The sequence below is a fragment of the Dasypus novemcinctus genome, chromosome 9 (assembly GCF_030445035.2).
Source record: "Dasypus novemcinctus isolate mDasNov1 chromosome 9, mDasNov1.1.hap2, whole genome shotgun sequence".
NCBI lineage: Eukaryota > Metazoa > Chordata > Mammalia > Cingulata > Dasypodidae > Dasypus > Dasypus novemcinctus.
This window is the reverse complement of record NC_080681.1, coordinates 117981988-118009444: the sequence shown is the minus strand read 5'-3', so window position 1 is coordinate 118009444 and position 27457 is coordinate 117981988. Positions and strand designations below refer to the sequence as shown.

The following is a 27457-nucleotide window of genomic DNA, read 5'->3' as shown; positions in this document are numbered from 1 at the left end:
AGGGGGCAACAGACCCCATAAAGAAAAACTACTGGAGTTATAATTAACTACTTACATCTCTAAACTGTGTTTGCTTTTCTAGGTAGTATTTTGTAATGGGAACAAGAAAAGCATGTTTCAAAAGGTTTTGTGGTTTGAGGGGATACACACCTTTTTTTTTTTTTTTAAAGATTTATTTAACTTTTATTTATTCCACCCCCTACTATCTGCTCTGTGTCCATTCGCTGTGCACTCTTCAGTGTCTGCTTGTCTTCTTTTTAGGCAGCACTGGGAACCTATTCTGGGACCTTCTGGAGTGAGAGGTGCTCATCTCTTGCGTCACCTCAGCTCCCTGGTCTGCTGCGTCTCTTATTGTTAATCTTCTGTATCTCTTTTCGTTGGGTCATCTTGCTGCGCCTGCTCTCCACTTGGGCCAGCATACCACTCAGGCCAGCTCTCCACTTCAGCCAGTCTGCCTTTACCAGGAGGCCCTGGGAATCCAACCCGGGACCTTCCACATGGTAGACAGGAGTGCAGTTGCTTTGAGCCACATCTGCTTCCTGAGATACACACCTTCAAGACAAGTAACTACTCAGAATGGTCTCTGAAATATGAAGCCAAGGACCAGAGGGGTTGTATCTGGAACAGATATCAATTTTTCTCCAATAATAAAAATATTTCCACTTAACTTCAATGTAGCCAATAATCGCTACATTACATCTTTACATTTATACAGATGCCCAGAGAAGATACAAAAACATAATGCTTATTTTAATGAAAAAAAGTAGGAGACAAATACAAGGCTACTCTTTGGCAAAGTCACTATGGAAACCCTTCACCCCTGCTTTCCAAGCCTGGGTTGTTCTTTAACTCAGTCTGAAAAAAGGGAGTTAAGTGGACCACCACCAACATAGTATTAGATGCAAAAGAACTAAACTCTTCTGCATAGGTATGGCTTATAGGAACTCTGCTGGAACCCCACTTCCCATGCTAGGCTAAAAGTCCTGGGTGGGGGTTAGAAGGTGCGGTAATGAGGGATGGGGACAGAATACCTTGTTATCTACCTTGATCTGAGCAGTCAGCACACTGTGTAGAAATTATCCAATTAGGGTCTTTCATTAAGATTATACTGTCCTAGAGGATTGAACCTATTTCTTCCGAAAATGTTTGCTGAACAGAACCCAACCATGGAAGCCACATGGTTACAGATTCCTCAAGTTGGGATCAGAACTCTAGCTAATGACAACACACCCCTTCGGCAGGTTTAAAGTCTTTCAGTATGTTTAAGGCCAAATGCTTTTTCGGTATCTCACATCCCCCCTCCAATTTTGTCTACTTTTCCTATTTTACTTTTCAGTTGCAACAAGGCCAGAAAGTTACTGATTGATACTAAAACAACTCACTGATAATAGACAAAGCTTGCCTGGATCTTGGGCTTCAGGGTATACATTTTAATTATTACAACTACGCCCACATTTTTAAAAACATCACTCCATGGGTCATTTACAGAACATCCTAACAACAGGATCTTTTGTAATGGGCATGAGAAAGTTTTAGATCCTGTATAACTATATATGCCACAGGCATGAAGGCTCTGCCTCCCTCACAGAAAAAAAAAATTTTATTGGCATTATATTCACTTTTTAAAAACCTCACATGAAAGACCACTCTTGATGAAATGGGCAGCACTTATCAGCTAAAAATTAATAATGCTAAAACCAGTAATAGTTCCTTGTTACCATTTCAAATAGTCTTTTGATTCATTTTCTGGGGGAGCAGAGGAGGTTCAGAGTCTCAATTTAATCTGATAATTTGTTAATTGCCATTCTAGTCAGGAGGTACTCTTTAATGTGGCTCAGTTTAAAAGTGAACACAATGTTGCTAGTCTTAAAATTTCTGGCCTGGTTTCAAACAGGAAAATCCTAGTCAGCCGGGAAAGAGCCAAACTGAAATATGGTATAATCTTATTTATTCTTTCCCCTGGAGGACCAAAGTTTACCCAGATTTGTGCTATGCAAATTTTCCCACTCTTCTCTCCAGCAGGAGAGAGTGTGTACCTACCTTGAAGAAGTATGTATGCTGGAAAAATCCTAGGATCTGAATTTAGATAAGAAAGAAGAATCCCTTCCTTTCCTAGGGGAACCCACTGGCTCTGCTCTTATTCACATCTCCAGAGACCACCATGGATCCAGGTGGTTCCAGGATTGCACAGGGCTAAGAGAAAACATGGAAAAATCACCAACTCATAAAGATTAATTAGGAACAGGTCCTTGGGTCAGGAAGGATCAATATAACAAAGAACGTAAAATATTCACCAAGGTAACAACCTTGCCTTCTTAATAGAGATCAGCACATACAACTTTTACCTGAGCCCTGGCTGCTTCCCTTCTGTGAAAACAGAAAGATGTAGATGGATATTCATTTATTTTGTAGTCGTTTTAATCAAAGGACATCATCTTAATAAAACAAATAATCTACCTTACTAATTGTTATAATACTTGAAATAGGTTAAAATGGGAAATATTTTGTATATTCACAATAAAAACTAAAAACAATAACAACTTGTAAGAACACTAATTTATAAATTTGCTTTTTCTTTCATAGGTCAGATTTCCTTTAATATCAATCTATCCACATCTGTCCTGGCTCTACGTACACTTTATAACTTACTTTAAACACTCTACCTACTCTTTTGCATCATCCAGGTTATTTTCTTTTTAGCACTTTATATTTTCTTTGTAATGATTTGTTTAGTCTCTATTTTTCCCCAACAGACCTGCTTCTTATCTATCTATCTATCTATCTATCTATCTATCTATCTATCTATCTATCTATCTCCCCTCCCCCCCCACCCCAGTTGTCTGTTCTCTGTGTCTATTTGCTGCATTTTGTTTCTTGGTCTGCTTCTGTTGTTGTCATCGGCACACGAATCTGTGTCTCTTTTTGTTGTGTCATCTTGTGTCAGCTCTCCGTGTGGGTGGTGCCATTCTTAGGCAGGCTGCACTTTCTTTCGCGCTGGGCGGCTCTCCTTACGGGGCACCCTCCTTGCGCGTGGGGCTCCCCTATGCAGGCGACACCCCTGCGTGGCACGGCACTCCTTGCACACATCAGCACTGTGCATGGGCCAGCTCCACATGGGTCAAGGAGGCCCGGGGTTTGAACCGTGGACCTCCCATGTGGTAGACAGATGCCCTAAACACTGGGCCAAGTCTGTTTCCCGAGACCTGCTTCTTGTTCATACCTACATCTGCAGTACCTAGAAGAGTTCTGGGTACATAGTAAAGTGCTCAATAAATAAAGGAATGAAAACGAATAAATGAAGGAATGAATGCAGTCACTTTTCAGGCTTTGGGAACTCGAGTTTTCTCTGGCAAGAAGATTTCATTACCAATACTGATTTCCAACTTAATTTTGGAGAAACAAGTTACCAAAGCACACAAATATACAAATGTCCCTGTGAAATTAAACTGCCCAAAGGTGGAAGTGGTGGGTTGGTATAGTCTTCTCTTACCCACCCTCCAAAAAGCCGAACTTTTTAAATCAGCCTTATGCCACTCACTTCCTGCCTTGGTTACTGAGTCTGTGATTGCTCTCTGAAGAAACCATATGCTACGTTTGACAGGGAAGGCTGCACACATCCATGCTCTTGGGTGGCATGAAGGCTCTTACTGAACTGGGGGAGGGAGGCTATCAAATCCATCAGTTCCTGCTGCACATTATCCTTAAAATATACAAGTGAAAGATAGCAGCAAGATGGTGGTGGAGTAAAGAGCTCCTAGAGTCAGCTCCTGCTTGGGGGCTCTAGGGGACCAGAAGTGCATCCTGAAGGAATGGAAGGAGACTGCCCATCTGCAGAGAAGATTAGTAAGTAGAGCATTCCATGCCCTGGAGGCCAGTGCCTATCCTCCACTGGAGGCACTAGCCGCCAGGGGAACTGTTCCATGAGTGGCCGGAATTTAAAGCTCCACTTTCCAAAAATGGGGGAGGAAGAGATGGATGGGCACCAACTTCAGCTGCTTATGAGTAAATTCAGCAGCTAAAGTATAATCCTGAGAACAGCTAAAGTCTGAGCCTGTCCAAGTCAGAAAGAGGCCAGTAGCCACCATCTTAACTCTGCACCTGGCATGAGGGGAAGCAGGGTGGACTGAAAATCACAGTATTGGTGGGGACCAGCTTCTTTCCATCTAGATCAGATTGCAGCTGTAGCCTAGGTCCCAGCCCCACCTCTGGGAGGGAGGAAGCTGGGGGACCTGTGCCAGCCTCTCCGGGAAATTACTGGCCAAGCCGCGGAGGCTGGTGATTGTCCTACTTTGGCAGCGCAAGCTGCTCCAGGAGCTGTTCTGTGGCTGGAATTGGAAGCTCCATTTCCCCAAAACAGGGGAGGAGGAGACAGTTGGCCACTGATTTTGGTTACTGATTAGTAGACTTGGCTGGCTAAGGTATGACCTAGGAACAGCTAGGGTATGAATCTGTCCAAGTCCTTAAGAGGCCCATTGCTCCCATTTTGACTCTGCCCCCAGCCTGAGGGGAAGCCAGGACTGAAAATCACAGTGATGGTAGAACCTAGTTTCTTTCACCCAGATCGGCCTGCAGTCCTAGGCTAGGCTTCAGCCCCACCTCTGACAGGGAGGAGGCTGGCGGGCCCTGAACCAGCCTATCCAGGTAACTACAGGTACCTTTGATTGGCACAGACTGAATAATTAGAAGTCTACTGGGGCAACTGCAGTTAACTTGGACCCACATTGCATAAATTGCTGCCCACACCTGCAGCTCCATCCCTTCCCCAGGCGGAGGAGAAAGGGGCATGAAGCCTCATCAGTCTCTCTGGGCAACTATAGTCTAGGCCTTTATGATTTGGATTATTCCACAGAGCTGTGACTCTGTCCTACCTTTGGCAAAGGAAAAAGTTGGGAGAAGCTTCATTGGTCCCCAGGGCAATGAGGGCAGCTTGAGCCTCCACAGCTTATAGTACCAACTACATCCTTGGCTCCTACTGCACAACCAGCAAGGGAGAAAGGACAGGAAGTCCCAAACTAAAGAGAAAAACTGCACGCAGAATAAATACCCTAGATAAGCCAGATGATAAGACACCAACAAAAAATTATGGTCCAAACTGGAAGATATGGCTCAGTTAAAGGAACAAGATAAGTCTCCAGATGACATAAATGAGTTGAGACAACTAATCATAGATGCTCAAACAAATCTCCTTAATAAACTCAATGAGATGGCTAAAGAGATTAAGGATATTAAGAAGACATTGGATTAGCACAAAGAACTTGAATGCATACACAGAAAAATAGCAGATCTTATGGGAATGAAAGACACAGTAAATGAAATTTAAAAATCATTGGAATCATATAATAGCAGATTTGAGGAGGCAGAAGAAAGGATTGGTGAGCTTGAAGAAATGACCTCTGAAAGTGTACAAAAGAAGAGATGAAGAAAAGAATGAAAAATCAATTAGTCTGAAAAACTAAAATAAAAACTATATATATAAGTAAAAAAAAAAAAAAAAAAGAATGAAAAAATTGAACAGGGTCACAGGGAACTTAAAGACAGCAGTAGACTGCAAACATACGTGTCATGGGTATCCCAGAAGAAGAGAAGGGAAAAGGGGCAGAAGGAATATTTGAAGAAATAATGGTAGAAAATTTCCCAACCCTATTGAAGGACATAGATATCCATGTCCAAGAAGCACAATGTACTCCCATCTGAAAAAATCTGAATAAACCAATTCTAAGACATACTAATCAGAATGTCAAATGCCAAAGACAAAGAGAGAATTCTGAGAAGAGCAAGAGAAAAGCAATACATAACATATAAGGGATACACAATAAGATTAAGTGCTGATTTCTCACCTGAAACCATGGAGGCAAGAAGACAGTGGTATGATATATTTAAGATACAAGAGAAAAACTTCCAGTCAAGAATTTTATATCCGGCAAGACTCTTTCAAAAATGAGGACAAGATTAGAATATTCACAGATAAACAGAAACTGATAGAATTTCTAACCAAGAGACCAGATTTTCAGGAAATGCTAAAGGGTGTGCTAAAGCCTGAAAAGAAAAGAGGAGAGAGGGGCCTGGAAGAGAGTCTAGAAATGAAGATTATATCAATAAAAGTAATCGAAAGTGTCAAAAGAGTGGTGAAAATAAAATATGACAGATAAAACTCAAATAGTCAGGAATAAACTTAACCAATGATGTAAAGCACTTGTATTCAGAAAACTGCAACTCAATGTTAAAAGAAATTTTAAAAGTCCTAAATAATTGGAAAAACATTCCATGCTCATGGATTGGAAGACTAAATATCATAAAGATGTCAATTCTACTCAAATTGAAATACAGATTCAATGCAATCTTGATAAAAATTCCACCAGCATTTTTTAAAAAAAAGAGAACATGATTATCAAATTTATTTGAAAGGGTAAGGGTCCTGAATAGCCAGAAACATCTTAAAAAGGAAAAGCGAACTCTCATCTTCAGACTTTAAATTATATTACCTAGCTATAGTGCTAAAACAGCATGGTACTAGCATAAAGATGGACACATAGACCAATGGAACCAAATTTATGGTTCAGAAACAGACCCTTACAGGTATGGTCAACTGACTTTTGACTAGCCTGTCAAACCCACACAGCTTGGGCAGAACAGTCCATTCAACAAATGGCGATGAAAGAAATGGATGATATCCATAGCTGAAAGAAGGAAAGAGGACCCCTATTTCATACCTTATCCAAAAATTAACTCAAAATGGATCAAAAACCTAAATATAAAAAGCAAGAACCATAAAGCTTCTAGAAGAAATGGTAGGAAAATATCTTCAAGCCCTGATGGTAGGTGGTGGATTCTTAAAGGAGACAGGAGGACTGTGATGGACTACTCATATTTAATGTATGCAGAAGTTTTAATTAGCTTTACTGTAAATAGCACAGTAAACCAAGAGGTGGATGAGAATTGTGGTCGATGGTACAGATGCAAGAGTGTTCTTTGTGAGCTAGAGCAAATGTACATCACTACTGCAGGGTGGTGGGAATGTGGAGAAGCATGGGAAAATACAACGGGAGTGACCTATGGACTGTGGTTGGCACTAATAATGTAATATTCTTGCATCTATGCCAAAGACATACTGTGTTGATAATGGGGCAATACGGCGACTGTGTGCCAAATGTACACTATGGATATGGTAACAATCAGATGATGATATTTTATCTGTAATAAATGTGCCACCACAGTGTGGTGTGTTGATAGATGTGGTGTGTTGACAGTGTGGTGGAAATTCTGCACATGTGCATGACTGTTTGCTAAGTTTACAATTTCTATCATAAAAATATATTTAAGAAATAATAACAGGGTGGGTGGGGGGAAAAATACACCAAATGTAAGATAAGGACTATAATTAGTAGCAAGATTTTGACAACGTTCTTTCACAATCTGTAACAAATGTCTCACGACAATACATTGTTGGTGGAGGGTGGATGTATGGGACCCCTATATAATGTCATGTATGTTTGCTTTGTAAGTCCACAACTTTATTATACACTTATTGTTATGTATGTTCATATGTAAGTGATATAAAGATAATAATAATAGGGTGGGTTGGGGGAAAATACTTCGGTTAGTAGTAATATTTTGAGCATGCCCTTAAATCATTAGTTTAAAATGTTTAACAACAATGCAAGGTATTGGTGGTAGGTTGAGTTATGAGAGTCCTGTACGATGCTATGTATGTTTGTTTTGCAAGTACACAACTATTACTATATACTTATTGTTTATGTATGTTTATGTGTGAGTGATATACTTCAATGAATTTTTTTTAAAAAGGAAAAAAATATACAAATGAAGAAAACAAAAATTATCTTTTTCTATTACACCAAATGTGAGCATAAAAACTCATGTATGGGAAAGGGACTTCAGATACTTGTGAATAATGCCATATTACTACAGAGGGTGTTCAGATGCATGTACTTGAGGGATCTAAAGCTAGGGTTCTCTCAAGGGTGAAAACACATCCATATACCTACTCTGAGTGGAGTCCAATTAGTGATACCAATAAACTATAACTCCATAAAAAGTAAAACCAAACAAAACCCAAAACACTGGCTAATGAAAAATCAATACGTAGATTTTTGGCTAATGAAAAACCAATTCTAAGTAGACTGAGTTTTCAATTTACTACCTGGACACATTTTCTCTGGTTCTCCTATTCCTGTACAACATGCATGGGAAAAGGAAATGGTGAAACAATTTTCCTACTCGCCAGGGGTTCCAGTGACCAATAACCAGGAAGGGATGTCAGGATATGGCCAAGATACAGATCCAATGATCAAGGGCATTAATTGCTTGAAAGGTAGAATCAATTAAAGCATAGTTCAAAGAGATCATTGCCCAAAGAAAGCAAAAAGGTAGTTTCTGAGTTTTGAAAAGATAAAGTAGTTTCCCAGAATTCAAGGTAATACTTTAAGCCAATAAATGACCAATCATGACCTTCATCCATCAAAGAAGAAAACTCTGTTAATTATTAACAAAACCTCCTCAAAGTCATGAGAGCTGGTAAAATGTCAGAAATTGGCCTGATCCTGATTATGCAGAAATAACAGCCAAACCACCTGCACCAGGCATGAGTTGCTACATGATGGCACTGTTGAGTGGCCTGAAAACCAACAGGGGTATGAAGAGGCAGCAGTTAGAAGATAATACTTTTGTGTTTATTTTTCTTAGCTTGAAGACTATTTCAGGACATAAAGTTACTACATCTAGAGAGCACTGAAGACACATAGGGAAAGGCAGCATATAAAGTGAGGTTTATTGTGGTCATAAAACATGAAGTGCTGTTAGGGGGAGATTATGTGTGTACCCAAGAATAAAGAAACACCACTAACAATTTGTGAGTTTCACTACACAGGGAATCCAAGAGCAACCAAAACTACTGGTCAAGATGGTAGGGAGACAGGATCACAATGTAAAGAGCTGAGAGCTGAGAAGTCCAAGGAAAGTCACTGCTTATTCTCAGTGAAGCTCTGGACTTCTACCTAAAAGAAGGAAAGGTTTAGAAAGTTTAAAGAAAGGAAAGAAGAGGCTTGCCAAATGAAGAAAAGTTAAAGGATGCAGCATTTTCAATATAGAAGAGAAAAGCTATGGGTAGACTTTAATATAGCTTGGTAATCAATACATTTGGTAATCAAGAAAAGATCTGTAAGTAGAATTAACTTGGTCTCCTTATTCACAAAGAAAACATTAAAACAATGAGGTCAGTGCCCTGTTTTTAGACACAGAGCACAGAAGTTTGGGGTGTATCTGAAAGGCATGCATGTCCTTTTGTTATGTAGTCTGATATTTACCATTTCTTCCCCTCAGCAGAGACTTGGCACACATTTGCATATGATGTTAATTTTTTAAATGAATAAAGTGTTTATATATATGCAAAACAATGCTAAAAAGCAGAACCTAATGCCTGAGTACATTAGTGCATTATTCTAAAAAATCCCATATCCAGATATTTTAAGGTCAGCATTGACACCTGGGACCTAAGCCAAGGGAAGGACTGGTAGTCTTTTCCAAGAACAGACTCCTCTGTCAGCTGTTTTGATTACACCTGGTGCCAGGTATCAGTCCAGACTCCCTTACATGTTTTGACATTTCCTGGTGACATTACCACAGGCCCAGGAAAATAGAACCCAAGACTAAGCTTACCCACTACACACAAGAGCAAAAGCTTCACCAGCGGATCCAAGAGCTCCATGTGCACCTTTTTTTTTTTTTAAGACTTACTTTATTTATTTTCCCCATCCCCTTGTTGTTTTTCACTTGTTGTGTCTGTTGTTCTTCCTTGTCTCTTTAGAAGGCACAAGGAACTGAACCCAGAACCTCTGATGTGGAAGGGAGGTGCCTAATTGCCTGAACCATCTCTGTTCCCTGCTTTGCTGTCTTTCTCATCAGGTTTTTTCCTCCCTGTGTCTCTTGTTGCGCCACCTTATCAGGCCAGCTTGCCGCGCCTGCTCATTGCATCAGCTTGCTGTCTTCTTTAGGAGGCACTGGGAACCTCTGCTCCCTGGCTTTGTTGAGTCTCTCATCATGCTTTTTCTTCTTGTGTCTCTTGTGTCAGCTTGCCGTGCCTGCCTATTGCACCAGCTCACTGTCTTTAGGAAACAACGGGATGCGTACCAGTGACCTCCCATATGGTAGGAGGGAGCCCAGTTGCTTGAACCACATCTACTTTGCCCTGTATAACACCTTTTTTTAACTTTTATTTTGTGCATTTAATAATTTTAATATAAACAATTAAAAACCCTAAAAAGAAAACACAGTTGAATAAAAACATACATTCCTCAATTAAATACCATGTGAACCATTTTTAAGGTATCATTTCCATCTTAGGAGAAACAATGACATTCTGGGCAGTTTATTTATGGACTGTTCCAGGACTTTCCAGCTCTTTGTAAGGGTGCCCTGGCATTCCTAGAGACATCTGATATGACCAAATACTCTCATTTTCCTGCCCCTACCTCCAAAAGTAAACTAATTTTTCTGGAGGATTATCCAGAAATTTTGGAAGGTGTGATTATTTACTGAGGAGAATGAAATTATTCCAATGGAGCACCTTAAGTCTGGATAGCTAGAAAGATTTTGATTGTGTTAGGTCACAATAAGAGATTTGTCTTCCGCTTCCTGCCAAAAAAATTTAAATAGCTGATATTGAAAAATTCTTTAAGCTGTGAAAAGATTTCTTTAAATGACATATCCTCCACTCATTATCCTTTCCTGTGTCTAAAGACAGATATAATAGCCAGAGAAACCTTAGTTATTCCCTACCTCCCATTCAATGTATTGTCAAGGACTGTATTAGTCAGCCAAAGAGGTGCTGATGCAAAATACCAGAAATCTGTTGGCTTTTATAAAGGGTATTCATTTGGGGTAGAAGTTTACAGTTACCAGGCCATAAAGTGTAAGTTACTTCCCTCACCAAAGTCTATTGCCATATGTTGGAACAAGATGGCTGCTGACGTCTCCCAGGGTTCAGGCTTCCTGGGTTCCTCTCTTCCCAGGGCTCATTTCTCTCTGGGCTCAGCTCCTCTGTTTCCTCCACAAAGCCAGCTGTAGACTATCAGGTGACTGACTCTGTCTCTCTCCCCGGGGCTTGATTCTCTCCGGGCTCAGCTGCTCTGCTCCTCTGTGCTTACTTCCTGGGCTCCAGCTCAAAACTCCCAACTCTGTCCTTTGCCATGTCTTTTCTCTGAGTCCCCACCCACCAAGGGGTGGGGACTCAATGCCTTACTGACTTGGACCATTCAAAGTCCTAATCATAATTTAATTAATTAAAAGTGATAATTCTCTAGGAAGTGGATTTGGTTCACCTGATAGAGCATCCACCCACCACATGGGAGGTCCAGGGTTCAAACCCAGGGCCTCCTGACCCGTGTGGAGCTGGCCCACGCACAGTGTCAATGCACGCAAGGAGTGCCGTGCCACACAGGGGTGTCCCCCATGTAGAGGAGCCCCATGTGCGAGGAGTGCACCCTGTAAGGAGAGCTGCCCCACGCGAAAAAAGTGCAGCCTGCCCAGGAATGGCACCGCACACAAGGAGAGCTGGCACAGCAAGTTAATGCAAGAAAAAAGAGACACGGTTTCCCAGTGCCGCTGACAAGAATACAAGCGGACAGAGAAGAACACGCAGTGAATGGACACGGAGAGCAGACAACTGGTGGGGGTGGGGGGAAGGGGAGAGAATGAAATAAATCTTAAAAAAAAAAAATTGATACCTCTGGCAGATTAGTGTACAACATAATCCAATAACTATTTTTGGAATTCATAGGCAATACCAAACTGCTATAAGGACCAAAGGCAACTACAAATAAAGAGAATGATAGGAAAGGAAAGAAAAATAAACTATTAAAATGAATTAAAAGGGAGAAAAAGTAACTTTACATTAAAGAAATACAAATTTTTAACAAGGAGAGCTCATGTAGTCGGTCAAGGTTAACATCAAGAGTGGGAAGTCTGTTGGTAGCAAGTACCCTGAATATGTGATAAAATTGCACTTTGTCTCTATGGTCTTCCTCCTAATAACCAATAACCTAGTCTAATTGTGAGAAAAGCACCAGACAAACCCAAATTAAAGGATAGTCTTAACACCATATAAAAATCAACTCAAAATGAAGGGCCTAAATATAAGAGCTAAAACTATAAAACTCTTAGAAGATATCGCAGGGGGCAAATCTTCATGACCTGGGATTTGGCAATGAACTATTAGACATGATACCAAAAGCATGAGCAACAAAAGAAACAATACATAAAGTTTATCTCATCAAAATTAAAAACTTCTGAGTAACAATTTTCAACAAAGTGGAAAAAAAACAACCCACAGAAAGGGATAAAATAGTTGCAAATAATTTATCAGATAAAGGTTCAATATCCAGAATTTATAAGGTGGTTTTACAAGGCAACAACAGAAGACAAACAACCTAATTAAAAAGTGGGCAAAGCCACGTGTAGTGCTGATGCACGCAAGGAGTGCCCTGCCATGCAGGGGTGCCCCCCCATGCCCCGTGCAGGGGAACCCCACGCATAAGGAGTATGGCCCACAAGGAGAGCCTGCCCACACGAAAAAAGGGCAGCCTGCCCAGGAGTGGTACCGCACACACGGAGAAATGATGCAGAAGGATGATACAACGAAAAGAGACACAAATTCCCGGTGCCACTGACAAGAATACGAGCGGACAAAGAACACACAGCGAATGGAAACAGAGAATAGACAATGGGGGGGGGGGGAAGGGGAGAGAAATAAATAAAAAATAAATCTTTAAAAAAAAAAGTGGGCAAAGAACTTGGATAGATATTTTTCCAAAGAAAATATACAAATGGCCAATAAATACATCAAATAATGCTCAATATCATTAGCCATTAGGGAAATGCAAATTAAAACCACAGTGAAGGAAGTGGACATGGTTCAACTGATAGAGCATCCATCTACCATATGGAGGGTCCAGGGTTTGATCCTGATCCGTGTGGTTAAGTTGACCCATGCGCAGTGCTGCCATGTGCAAGGAGTGCCATGCCATGCTGGAGCGCCCCTGCGTAGGGCTGCCCCATGCATAACAAGGAGTGCACCCTGCAAGGAGAGCCATCCTGCATGAAAAAAGCACAGCCCACCCAGGAGTAGCACTGCACACACGGAGAACTGATACAGCAAGATGACGGAACAAAGAAGAGATGCAGTTTCCCAGTGCTGCCAGATAACACAAGCGGACGCAGAAGAATACACAGCGAATGGACGGAAAGAGCAGACAATGGGGAAGGGGAGAGAGAAATAAATAAATCTTAAAAAAAAAATCACAGTGAGATACCACCTCACAACCATAAGGATGGCTATCATTAAAAAAAAAAAAAAAACAGAAAATAACAAGAGTTGGAGAGGATATGGAGAAATTGGAACTCAAGTGCATGGTTGGTGAGAATGTAAAAGGTGCAGCCACTGTGGAAAGCAGTACAGTGCTTCCTCACAAAATTAAACATAAAATTACCATATGACCCAGCAATCCCACTTCTGTGTATATATCCAAAGAGAGTAAAAAGAGGATCACCATCAGATACTTGTATGCCAATGTTCATAGTAGCATTATTCATAATAGCCCAAAGCTGTAAACCAACCTGGCATCCATCAGCAGATGAACTGTTAAACACAAAATGTGGTACACATACACAATGGAATATTATTCAGTCATAAGAAAAAATGAAATTATGAGACATGCTGCAAGATGGCAGAGCCCTGAAAACATGCTCCATGAAATAAGCAAGACATATAAGGACAGAAATTGTACAATATCACTTCTAAGCGATGACTAGAAATAGCATATTCACCAAGATAGAAAGCAAATTTAGAGGTTACCAGGGGAGGAGAATAGGGGAATGTTTGTAAACTTATAAAAAAAAAAAATTTTTTTTTTCAAAGGACAGTCTACAAAATACCTGACTAGTACTCCTCAATACTGTCAAGATCATCAAAAACAAGGAAAGTCTGAGAAACTGCCACAGTCAAGAGGAGTCTAAGGAGATATGACAACTAAATGTATTAAATATAAATATCCAGGATGGGATCTTGGAACCTAAAAGGAACATTAAATAGAAAACCATGGAAATCTGAATAAAGTATGGACTATAGTTAATAATTTTTCAATATTGGTTCATTAATTGTGACAAATATCCATACTAATGTAAGATGTTAACAATAGGGGGAACTGGGTGTGGGGTCTATAGGAACTCTATGTTCTATTCTAAAATAAAAAGCTTATTTTAAAAAGTTGTCAACACCTGGAAATAAATTATAAAATAATACAACTTCTCAGCAGAGCAGACTAGAGACAAAATCTTGGGTTTCAATTCTCTGCTCCATCACCTATTGGCTATGATCTTAGGTAAATTACTAGGTAACTGAGCTTCTGTTTCCTCATCTGTAAAATGGTGATAATAGTAGTACCAACCTAATCAAGTTGGTATGAAGGTTAGAGAGTATGCCTGAAGAGTCTGGTAGAACCAATACCCCACCACCAAAACCTTCTCAAGGTCCACACACATTTCCTGGTAGAGTAGACCTCTCCTGTCTAACTAGGGTAAAAGATAGCTATTTCTACAAGGAAGCAGCTAAGAGAGCAAGGCACAGTCATTCTTTAACAATGGTTCATTTCAACACATTAGCCTACCTGATGGATTGTGGTTAACACTGAGTGAGGTGAATGATTGCAGAATCAGAAAGTAAATAACATAAAAGACTGTGTAATCCAGGGCCTTTATAAATTTGGCTATAATTTGGAATCAACAGGGAAATTTTCTTTTTTATAATGTAGATTCACCATCCTATCTCCACCTCTAGGGTTCTGATTAGGTAAGTCTGCTCTGAGGCACTAGGAATTGGTATTTTTAGTAAGCTTCCCAGGTACATTAGTCAGCTAAAGGGGTGCTGATGCAAAGTATCAGAAATCGGCTGGCTTTTAAAAAGGGTATTTATTTGGGGTAAAAGCTTACAGTTACAAAGAGTCCTAAAGAGTCCAACTCAAGGTTATTTCCTCATCAAAGTCTGTTACCATGTGCTGAAACAAGAGGTGGGCAACCTCTGCCTGGTCTCTCCTTCCTTTTTCCTCTTAAGGCTCTGTGGGCTGAGCTTCTTCCTATCTTAGCTGTAGGCTGGCACAGGGCTCATCTCTGATTCTGGGGCGTTAGTTGTTTAGCCTTCTCCATTCTGTCACATGGCAAGGACCAAAATGACCAAGTTCTCTCCTCTTCCGAATCGTCTGTGTGTCTTCTTGAGTTTGTGTCTGTTTCTATCAGCCCAAGGGGGCAGGGACTCAACCCTGAATCATGCCCTACTGACGTGGTCAAAACATAAAACCTTTGAATTTAATACAGTCAAAGGGTATCATGCCCAGAGAAACAGACCAGTTTATAAACATAAACAATATCTTTTTTGGAATTCATAAATAATATCAAACTGCTACACCAGGTGATTTGGATAAAGGTAAGCTGCTCTCTGGCTCTTTCTCTGTTTACAGAGAAGGAAACAGAGGCCCAGAGATTAAATTCAGTCAAGTAGCTCAGGAGTAGTGAGGTCAAGACTGGAACAGATATCTATCTGAGTTGTATACCTCTGTCTTTGAGGGCTGTCCAAGAGGGCCGAACCACAAGCCAGCACTCGGAATTACATGTGTGACTGAAAGGCAAGAAACTGGAAAGGAAAAAAAATCTTCTGGAAAGAAGATTCTATTGAGAGAATGTGATGGGAAAATCAACTGTGTTCCTAGGACTAGTTAGCAAAGATGACAGGTTGTTCTATAAATCTTTACCCAACATTTATAGAGTCTCCCAATATTTACAGATTCTTTAACTATGGAAAAGTTTTAAAACTAAGGTATGTTCCCCTTTTTGTAAATGGGTATGGACTAATCTTTAGAAGTTTTAAAAATCAGAAAAACTCCACTTTTAAGTATAAAATTTCTACCTGAAAACTTTTATCTTAATGTAAAATAAGCAAAAAAGCCTGTGTAGCTTAAGATGATCATATATTAAACAGACACCAAAAATTAGCCTGTTTGAATAGAGAATTTTATTTGGGAAACAGTGGTTTACACAGTCTTTGAAAGTACTTGTCCCAAGAACTTCTGTTCATTTTGAGAGTTTAACATAGACTGAGTCAACCAAATCTGATTAGTCACCTTAGTACAATTCCTGAAGGTGAAACATTCAACTTCTTAGAACCACTTGGCAAAGACCACAATGTCCACAATTGTTCATTCATAATCACTGGCCAGGATTTCTAACGGCTTTTATTTTGTTCCACCCTCAAATTATTTTATCTGAGTAGTACAGCAATTAGTAGAGAACTTCCACCAGTCCCCACCACATCTATCCATTCATTAGCAACTGCAAACATATACTCTGCCTTCCCTCTAGTCCCTATAGGGAAATAGTTAATTCTATCCCTCCACTTGTATAGTAGATTCTGCCATTCACTACTTGAGGACACTGCTCTAACAAATTCTTCCCCTCTATCCAAACCAATTCCTCCCTCTAGAAGACCACTTCCATTAGTATATAAACATGATATAAAATCTGCCATCTTAAAACAAAACAAAATCTCTGAATTCCATATATCCTTCTGTTTAGCATCTCATTTTTCTGCTTTCCTTTATAACAAAATTCCTCAAAAGGCTCTTATCCTTACCACCCATGGAAAATTGTCTCTTTCATATTATTAAATTCAATGTCAATTCTCAGTCCTCATATGACTTGCCCTCTTAGCCGCATTTGACATGGCTGATTATTTTTCCCTCTCCTGGAAACACTTTTCAAGTATGGTGACTTCTAAGATGCCACACTTGCCTGATTTTTTCCTACCTCACTGGGTGTTCCCTGTCTAATCTATTGCTATTTTTCCCTCTTCTCCTTGATTTCCAAATGCTGGAGTCCCCCAGACTTCGTCCTTTTACCTCTCCTTCATCTTCACTCACTCCCTTGTGATCTCATGGATTTAAATCCATCTATATACTAATGATTCCCATATGTCTTTCTCTAGCCTAGATGTCTCCCCTGAACTTTAGACTACATACATGTAATTACCTACTCAACACCTCCACCTAGATGTCGTAATAGTCATCTGAAATTTAACGTCTCACACAGAACTTCTCATCTCTCCTGCCCTTTGCCAACCTTGAGCATTCACAGTCTTCCAAACTCACTTAATGGCAACTCCATCCTTTCAAATGCCAAGGCTAAAAACCTTGGAGTGAGTCATCCTTGACTCTTCTCTCTTTCACACTCCATAATCATACCATTATCAAATCCTTTTGCTCTATCAAACCTACCACTTCATACCGATCTCTCCATTGCTAACACCCAGGTTCAAGTCACCATCACTCTTACCTATACTATTGCTACCACTTCTTTTATGGTCTCCCCTTTCCATACTTGCCCTCTTACCTGGACTCTCCAATATATATCACGTCATTTCTCTTCTCAGAACCTGATGACTAGTTATTTCACTCGAAGAAAATAACAGCCCAGAAGGCCCAGCATATGTGATAGATTCACACATTATTTGTCCAACTTCCTCTCCGAGTGCACTCTCTTTTGCTCACTCTGCTCCAGTCACACTGGATTCTTCATTATGCCTTGAGTATCCCAAGCACATCCTACCTCTGGGCCTTTGCACTGATTTTTCCCTCTGTCTGGAATGCTCTTTTCTTCAATATCCACACTTTTTACTCTGTCTATATATTAAGTCTTTATACTTTCTGTGAGATCTTCCCTGGTTAAAACCTCCCTATTCCTGATCTTTTTTACTGTACTGTAGTTTTTCTTCAATAACACTTACCACCTTCTAACATACTATACCATGTATTTGTTATTTTTAATATATGTCTTCCCTCAAATGTAATCTCCATGATGGCTGGGATTTCTGTCTGTTTTATTCACTCATATGTCACTGGCACCTAGAACAATACTAGGCATTACTAGTAGGCAATTCTAATATTTGTTGCATGAACAAAGGTTGAGTGAGTGAAGAACTGAACAGGATGGTGCTGTCAAATATTTAAGAGACTTCAAACCCTCTATTTTTTTTTTAAAGATTTATTTATTTATTTATTTCTCTTCCCTTCCCCCTCACCCCAGTTGTCTGTTCTCTGTGTCTATTTGCTGCATCTTCTTTGTCCGCTTCTGTTGTTGTCAATGGCACGGGAATCTGTGTTTCTTTTTGTTGTGTCATCTTGTTGTGTCAGCCCTCTGTGTGTGCAGCGCCATTCCTGGGCAGGCTACACTTTCTTTCATGCTGGGCGGCTCTCCTTATGGGGTGCACTCCTTGCGCGTGGGGCTCCCCTACGTGGGGGACACCCCTGCGTGGCAGGGCACTCCTTGTGTGCATCAGCACTGCTCATGGGCCAGCTCCACACGAAACCCTCTATTTTAAAAGCCAAACTCTCATAACAACCAACTACTTGATACCAATATGTGTAAGAGGGATCCAAAACTAAAGTTCTCCCTCATTTTTTTCCCCATTTCAGCAAATGGTCCCATCATTTATTGCTAGCTGTGTTAAGCCTGAGAGAGTCAGCCTTAACTGACCCTGTCACCCCTCCACATCCAATCCATGAAAAAGCATTGTCAATTTTAACACAAAATGTCAGTTCAAATTTGTCCACTTCTCTTTATTTACACTTCTAAGACTCTAATTCCAATCCATTACCATCTGGACTAGTCTGGTAGCCTGTTCTCCCACTTTACTTTCTTGCCTTCCTTCAATTCATTTTCTATTATACAAAGCAATAAAAGTGTCATTCAAATTTAAAGCAGATTGTAATACTCCTTGCCTAAAATCTCAAAGGTTTCTGAAACCCCACCTTAACAAGTGAATGGGCAGACTCCTGTCTACATCTCATGCCATGATTCCTCCTTGCTCCTTATGCTGCATCCACCAAGGTCCGCTTTCAGTTCCTCCATCATGTCCTATTCTTTTCTGCCTCAGGGTCTCTGCACATGCTGTTATCATTTTCCTCTACTCTTCTTCCTTTAGGTTTCAGGGGAGAAAAAAAAGTTGCTTCCTGTTTAAAGTAGTTCTTCCCCTGTTATTCTATAACTCAGGCCTTGTTTTTCTCCTTCATAATTTCTAACTATTTGCTTACTTGTTTAAAAGGGAGAAGGGAGGGACCTCATTGGAAAGTATGATAAGTACTAGCTGTAGGTGTCTTGCACCTGTAAGATTCATCATCCTAACATCTGTCTCCACCACTCTACCTCCAGATGAACTATTTCCATCATTTGGAAAAGAGCTAAAAGACAAGGTTTCATTGGCAAATCACATGAATTCCAACCAACATGAGACTATTCCAATCTGGTTGGCAATACAAGCAAATACACATGTAAAGACATCTGATGTACTAGCATTTTCTGTCAAGACCCTCTGATCCTAACCAAAATTGCTCCACTGCTTGGTTGATGCTACTTCTCCAAATAACTACCTACTGAAGTGAGCATGTTAAAGCTACTCCCATCACTTAAAACACTCAAATGCTAGAAGATGACCACACAACTGCACCAAAAGGTAGTGGAAGCACCCTCCCCTTTCCCACCCTCCAACCCACCCACCTCCATGCACTAAAACGGGTGAGTCAGGTACACCAAAACAGATCACTTTGGTTCAGAGACTGACGTTTCTGTTAGGATGTGATTTTGGTTTGGACTCACGACAGCTTGCAGAAACATTTCCTCAGGGAATCTTCCCATGGGACTTCTGCCCAAATGAATATCTCACAGGACTCTTTATTAAACTATTGTTGTTGCTGTTTTAAGTTGACATTTCAAAAAGCTAAATTCCCCCTACTCCTTTTTTCTTTAAAGATTATTTATTTATTGCCCCGCCTGTCTGCTCTCCATGTCCATTTGCTGTGTGTTCTTCTGTGTCTGCTTGTATTCTCATTAGGCAGCTCCAGGACTGATCCTGGAACCTTCCGGAGTAGGAGAGAGATGATTATTCTCTCGCACCACCTCAGCTCCCTGATCTGCTGCATCTCTTATTGTCTCTCCTCTGTATCTCTTTCTGTTGTGTCATCTTGCTGTGCCAGCTCTCCGCGTGGGCCAGCTCTCCGCGTGGGCCAGCACACCAGCTTGCCACAAGGGCTAGCTTGCCTTCACCAGGAGGCCCTGGGCATTGAACCCTGGACCTCCTATATGATAGATGAGAGCCCAATTGCTTGAGCCACATGTGCTTCCCTCTTTTTTTTTTTTAATAACATTTTTAAAAAATTTATTTTTCCCCTCCCCCTGCCCTGCTGTTTTTGCTCTCTCTGTCCATTTGTTGTGTGATCTTCTGTATCTATTTCTCATTTTGTCTTCTCATTTTTTTCTCTTCTAGGATTCACTGGGATTCAATCCTGAGGACCTCTGATGTGCAGAGAGGTTCCCTGTCACCTGCGCTACCTCAGTTCCTGGTTTCTGTTGCACTTCACCTTGACTCTCCCCTTGTTCTCTCTTTTGTTGTGTCATCACCTTGCTTAGTGATACACCTGCATGGGCACTTGACTCACAGTGAGGACACTCGACTTGCCATGTGGGTACTGGCTCACTGAGCAGGCATGCTTTCTTTTTTTTTTCTTTTTTACCAGGAGGCCAGGGATCAAACCCAGGTCCTCCCATATGGTAGGCGGAAGCCCAATCACTTGAGCCACATACACTTCTCACTCTACTCCTCTTAAAGTAGGCTCTAATTATAGATAAGATGTGAGGCAGCAACTAGATTCTTTAAGGTATATTGTTAGAAAATTGCTTTAAACAGTCAGGAGTTTATATGTTCTATTTTAAAAATTCAGATTCTATAGAAAATCTGAAGATTTCAAAGCACAGTCTTATAAGCTTAGTAGTTTAACGTGGGATCTAAGCCTCGTCCTCCTAAGTGGACAAGGGCAGGGAGAGGGAAGAAGAGATGTAATGTGGGGGCATTTTTGGGAATTGGAATTGTCCTAAATGATACTGCAGGGACACATGCTGGATATTATATATCCTGCTATAACCCACTGAGTGGACTGGGGGAGACTGAAAACTACAATGTAAACTATAATCCATGTGGTGCACTCCAAAATGTATTGACCAAATGCAATGAATGTGCCACAATGATGAAAGAAGTTGTTGATGTGGGAGGAGTGTGGGGGGTGAGGTGTGGGGTATATGGGAACCTCTTACATTTTTTACTGTAACATTTTTTGTGATCATATCTGAAAAAAAGACAATAAAAATGTAAAAAAACCCTAAAACTTAGTGGTTTAAAAAGAAAATCAACATTCCCATGTCTATCTTAACAAGAAGAAATAAGCAAAGTAGTTGGTGGGAGGTTATGTAGTTCCCAAAGTCCTCAGCTCCATTTCCTCAATAAAGAGCAACTTTATGATGATCATACACTCATGACAAATTATCAAAGGCATAAAGCTTGGTTGCAAAATAGATGACAAAGGCAGTATTTTATGATCAGAACAAAGTTGCTCTATGGACAAGTATAGCGGCAAAAGGATGCTTAAACCTAAAAGCCCCTCTACATTTAGACTCTGTAGCACCAAACATTTATCAATATTTCACTAAGCACCAGAATACAATTTGTGTTTTAATTATTCATGACCATAATCAAATACAAAATAAAGGGGAAAAAGGGTGAGAAAATGAGATCTTCCGAAGTACAATATTCTGAGATTCCTAAAATAGTACTACCTTCACAAATTTAAGAAGATTAACATTTTTCATGTTTCTTGTAATTTTAATAAATAACTTCATCTGCACAAAACCCAGCCTTACCCATAACCATCCACTGTCAGTATGCTCCTCCTTTATTTGCCTATTGCAGGGGGTAAGGAACAGGAGCTTTCAGCTTTGGGGAGGCAAAATGAAGCTTCTTCTCATAAACAGGTTTTTAAGACTTTGGTCTAGATATTCACCAGCAATGGATATATAAATAAATGGAAACATAAACTAGATTTCCCAATCCATCTGAAAAACAGAATCATCCAGTCCTACTCCATATTTCTGCCAGAGAAGTACAATAACTTGTTCTTACTTACATGGAGAATTAATTGGTGGTTATGCCAGGAAATGTAATGAAATTTGCATTCCCCACTCTTAGTCCAGTGTTCTTTCTAATACACAATGTTGCCTCCTATCTAGTAATCAAAGTAATAAACCAATGCCCAAAGAAATGAGGACCCTTCCCAGGAAAACCCAGGTATACTCAGCCCTGGACTGTGTTCCAACCTTAAAAAGCCAAACAAAGAATGCTTTTGGCAAAAAGCTTGCCAACAAACCCAGCAGAATCCTTAATACTCAGTCGATTCTACTTCCCCATCACATCCAACCTCTCCAGTCTTGTATGTCTCCTCAAACTGTTTTGCTTCACAAGTGTAAAACAATTGTGTGTGTGTGTTTTCCCCAAGAAAGGTTACATCAAAAAGAAAAAGTTAATCTAATTTCTTTCTGCCAGGATTGTGGCATAGAAGGATTGTGCAGTAATGTACCTACTGTGGAATCTTCCCACACTCCTGTGTTGTTACGCGTAACTAGCAGAGGCATGTCCCATACACTCCCCAAATATGTGAGCTAGCAACAACAAAAGATATTCAGAGATCTTAGCCCTGGGACAATAACTTCTGCCACTCAACTATAGTTCTCACGACTTTGTTTCTGCTCTAACTTCAACCTCATACCAAACAGCAGTCACACCTGAAAAGTACTTCAGAAAACCATGCAAATAAATGAATTCACACAGCAGTATAGCAATTTTGGCAGAGCACCAATACTGATGTTAAAATAAAATTTTTTTCAATTCAAAGTCCCTAGACAAGCTTATTATTCTAAGCATTTACACAGTAGATTTGATACTGGACCTGCAGCCCCAGTAACCTATCCTTGAGACCAACACTAAAGAAAGCTCCCTTCAATGTCAAGGGAAATATCTGGTAAGAAAGTAAGATCAACATTTCATCTCTTACCTGAAGCCAAAGGTCGTATCCACTCTTTGCTATTTAGGTCAAGTCTCCAGAGGTCATTGAAAGCAGCATTGCAGCTGCTCTGTGTACAGCCTCCAAACACGTACATAGACTGATTAGCATCATAATAGCATGCACCTAGAAAGAAAACAATAAATTGATACCTGCTTTTTCATTCTGAAGCCCCACCAACCTCTCCATTCAAACACAAAAAGTAACCCTGGAGGGGAAAAAACAGCCTTGAACTAGGAATAAAAATCTAATGTAGAAACCAACTTCCAACTGGTCACTCTACTGGGTAAAAACAAACAAACAAAAAATATCTACTTAAGGGCATTTCATTAAAATGACTGCCTTTACCTTAACAATAGCCCATAGTTTTCAAAGCTCACTTATTTCACACATTCAGCAACCAGGTACCAAATTTCTATAATCAGCCTCTCTCATTTTTACATTGGTCAATATTACATTATCCTTTAAAATAAGCCCCAGAGAGAAGCTATGAAAATTTTATGAAATCTGAAGCAGAAGTCACTAAACAAATCCTTATATGTAACAGAATGACAAAAATATTTTTAATCAATGTCATGCAACAATACACATATTGACCAATGTGACTAAAGCCTGCAGTTTTTATGAATTCCAAAGGGCATTCAGGGGAACTCAGTAGTAGTATGCTTTTGGACTAATCCCAAAGTAACAGAGGAAAAGCATGAAAATCATTAAGCCTCTAGATGTATCCAATGCCACTAAACATGCTGATTGATGCTGACTTGAAAAACAAGTGCAGGGAGTAACATTTAAAAAGCACCGGGGAGAAAGAGATGTGGCTCAACCAATTGGGCTCCCATCTATCATATAGCAGGTCCAGGGATCAATGCCCAGGGCCTCCTGGTGAGGGCAAGCTGGCCCACGCGGAGTGCTGGCCCACACTGGAAAGCTGCCCTGTGCAGGAGTGCCACCGATGCTGAGAGCTGGCACAGCAAGATGACATAAGAGACACAGAGAAGAGAAAAGAAGACATAGCGGAATGGGGAGCTGAGATGGCACAAGAGAGAAAACGCTTCTCTCCCACTCCGGAAGGTCCCAGGATAAGTTTCCGGAGCTGCCTAATGAGAATACAAGTACACACAGAAGAACACATAGCAAATGGCCACAGAGAGCAGACAACAGGAGGAATGGGGCGGGGGAGGGGGGTTAGAAATAAATAAAATAAATCTTTAAAAAAAAAAAAGCACCGGGGTCTCCAAAAGCCTTTTTGATTACATGGTTATATACACATTTACTACTGGGAACCATTCTTAAAAAAAGGGGGCAATGACTTTGACAAGGGATGCTCCCCTACAAACCAGAAGACCAGAGCAGAGAACAGATGAGGCATGAGAGCTGAACTCTGCCCCTTGCCTCTCACTGAAAGGTTCATTTAACCTCTAATCTTTGGAAAAAATGACCACACCCCTCATAATCCTGCATTTCCCATTTTAGATTCAGGAAGAAGGTAGGGCAAAGCATTTCTTTCCATCCATTTAATACATGCCATTTGGGCGGGAGGGGCTCTCAATGTTTATGTGAAACTAGGCTAGCACAGTTGGACATCATCGAGAAAAAGGAAGCAGAAAGAGAAAAAAGATTCAAAGCACTAGTGCCATGGCTTCAATGATCATCCATATTTTTTATAGGCCTAGTTGAATTTAGCATACTATGATTTTTAAGATCTCTTTTGAACTCTGGAACAACTTATTCAAGTTCAGAAAAAGGGAAATGCTACTACTATTGACTCATGCAATGCCATTATAAATTATCTCTGTGATATATACTAGCCCTGGCAGTAAACACTGTTTTGTTTTTTTTTAAACTCAGCCTACCCAATAGGCTCTTTAGAAAGCTCTACACTAGGGAGGCCAAGTCAGAAAATTAGATGAGTTAAGAGTACTTAGTAATTTGGTAAGAGGAAGTAGTGAATTCAAATTGTCCAACCTCTGACATTGTGCAGAAATTTAGGCTTTGCAAATTACCAAAGAGAGAAACCAGAGATGCAGTCAATTACCAATGAAGGTGTGAGAGGACAGGGGTCAATTTAGGTAGCTGTGTTTAGAATTCACATATAAAGGAATGAGAAAATAACCATCAATAATATACTCAACTATTTCAGGTACCCTATTTAAGATACCTACATATTGGTCTGGGGGTGTGTGGGACTGACAAGTTTAAAAGATGTAAAGATATATGAAATATCATCTAATCATCAACAGGCTCATACACCTATAAAATACTTACTATATCCCCAGAACTCAAACACACTACAATGATATTTGAAGATTTTAATCAGTCTTACACCTTCCACTGACTCTCTGTGCCTACTGAAAATAACTGCTAAACTGTATCTATTAATCTTTTTTTTTAATTCTACAATCCAACAAGAAAGTCTATTAAGAAGTAAAATTCTATGAAAAGCCATTGCTCGTTTTTCCAGATTTGCTAAGAATTGTCAGCATAAAGGATAAAATTAGAGGATATTAGACAAACAAAAAGAAAATTACCGGAGCCACATTTTCATCGCCGCTAAAAAGGACTGAGCTTCAGATATCTTGGTTCTCTTAGACCTTTCTTGAACTAGTTACCCGAACAAAGGAGATAATCTTGAACTGAACCAACTGGTGCCAAGCATAAATCAAGATTCTCTTCCTTTTAATAACCTAGACCTCCTAAACAGAATATGGCAATGTCTTTTGGTCTCTGAAACCTTAATTAGCATCCATTTATAACAATGTTTAATAAGACAAATCCATGATTTCATAACGAAAAGAGTCAACGGCTTATTTGTGTCTTCCCATTCCTCAAAGATCAACTCTTAGCAGCTGCTTCCTTCATACAGTAAGTGCATAGTGCCTTTATTTTTCAAAGAGGTAGCAAACATTCTTCTTCTCTATTTGGACTGAAAACCCAGCCAGCAGCTGGCCCCATGAGGACTCCTTACTACATGTATTTTAATCCTATACTAAAATAAGGGAATAGGCATTTTCCTGTTTCTGTTGAACATACAAAGATTTCTGGATTAGGAAGGCACAGCCCAAAGTAGGCAAAACTAATGGGACTGAAATGGCAAGGTTCACACACTATAATTTCAATGTTCAGCAGTCAATTACCAATGAAGCTGTGAGAGGACAGGGGTCAATTTAGGCAGCTATGTTTAGAATTCAGATATAAAGGAATGAGAAAATAAGCATCAACAATATACTCAACTATTCCAGGTATTCTACTACTGAACTTTTTATTTAAGACACCTACACGCTGGTCTGCAGTGGGTGGGACAGACGAGTACGAATGGGCCTTTTTCTTTTTTCTTTCCCCTCCCCCTCCAACTCCCCCACCCTGCTGATTTTGCTGCGTCCGTTCGCTGTGTGATCTTCTGTATCTATTTCTCTCTTTTTGTTGTTATTGTCTCTTCTCATCTTTCTCCTCAAGGATGCACCAGGATTCGATCCTGGGGACCCCTGATGTGGAGAGAGGGTCCCTGTCAATTGTGCCACCTAGTTCCTGGTCTCTGCTGTGCTTCACCTTAACTCTCCCCTTCATTTTTCCTTTGTCGGGTCATCATCTTGCTGTGTGAGTCACTTGTGCAGACACTGGCTCACCGTGCAGGCACTTAACTTGCTGTGCCAGCAACCGGTTCACCACACGGGCATCCGGCTCACTGTGTGGGCACTTGGCTTACCGTGCAGGCTCTCGGCTCGCCATGCGGGCACTGGCTCACTGCACAGGCACACTTTTTCTTCTTCTTTTTCACCAGGAGGCCCCTAGGATCAAACCCGAGTCCTCCCATATGGTAGGTGGAGGCCGTATAACCTGAACCACATCCACTTCCCCAAATGGGCCTTTTAGGAAAAAAGCAAGAATTCAAGCAATTCCTAGTGCTCAAGTAATCATTTCTCATTTTCCCAAGTTCTCCACTTAAATAGAATGTTTTCCTTTCAGATCATTGGAATGTGCCATAAAAATGTTTCGGATCAGATTATACTGTGCTATGAAATAATATTGAGAATGTTTATCAAGCACTAAATCTCTTCAAACTTTTTGAAATGGGTTTGACTGCTCTGTGAACTATTACAAGATATATATCTCAAGTTACTATCTAATAATTCCTTTCAAAAACAAGCCAAAGGTTCACATTTTACACACACCGCAAGCAAATAGTTCTTCAGAGTTCTGAATACTTCCCTACTATATTATAATTCTTTCAGGTACAAGGTCTTCCATTTGTTTCACATTCCCCATGACACCTGGCAGTCACTCAATAAATGCTCCTTGAATGAATAGCACACTCCACCTTTTGCACCATCCAATGTTAAATTCTCTTTTGTTTTCCCACTTGTCTCCAGGGAAAGGTCCTGAGGCATATATCCCATGCTTAAAGAGACTGTGCTGTCATGTGTCTCACTTCCACAAGCTGGAACACATTTGATAAGGCCTAT

General features: G+C 40.3%; 1 protein-coding gene across 8 annotated transcripts in view; it reads right to left on the bottom strand.

Annotated features, from left to right (window-relative positions):
- The window catches only part of FBXO42 (F-box protein 42), a 156630-nt gene that overhangs the window by 41656 nt on the left and 87517 nt on the right, over positions 1-27457 (bottom strand). For all 8 annotated transcript variants that reach the window (XM_058304322.2, XM_071217762.1, XM_071217761.1 and 5 more), the window contains one exon: positions 22989-23123. In XM_058304322.2, the coding sequence (XP_058160305.1) occupies positions 22989-23123 (135 nt within the window). The remainder of the gene's footprint in view (positions 1-22988; positions 23124-27457) is intronic.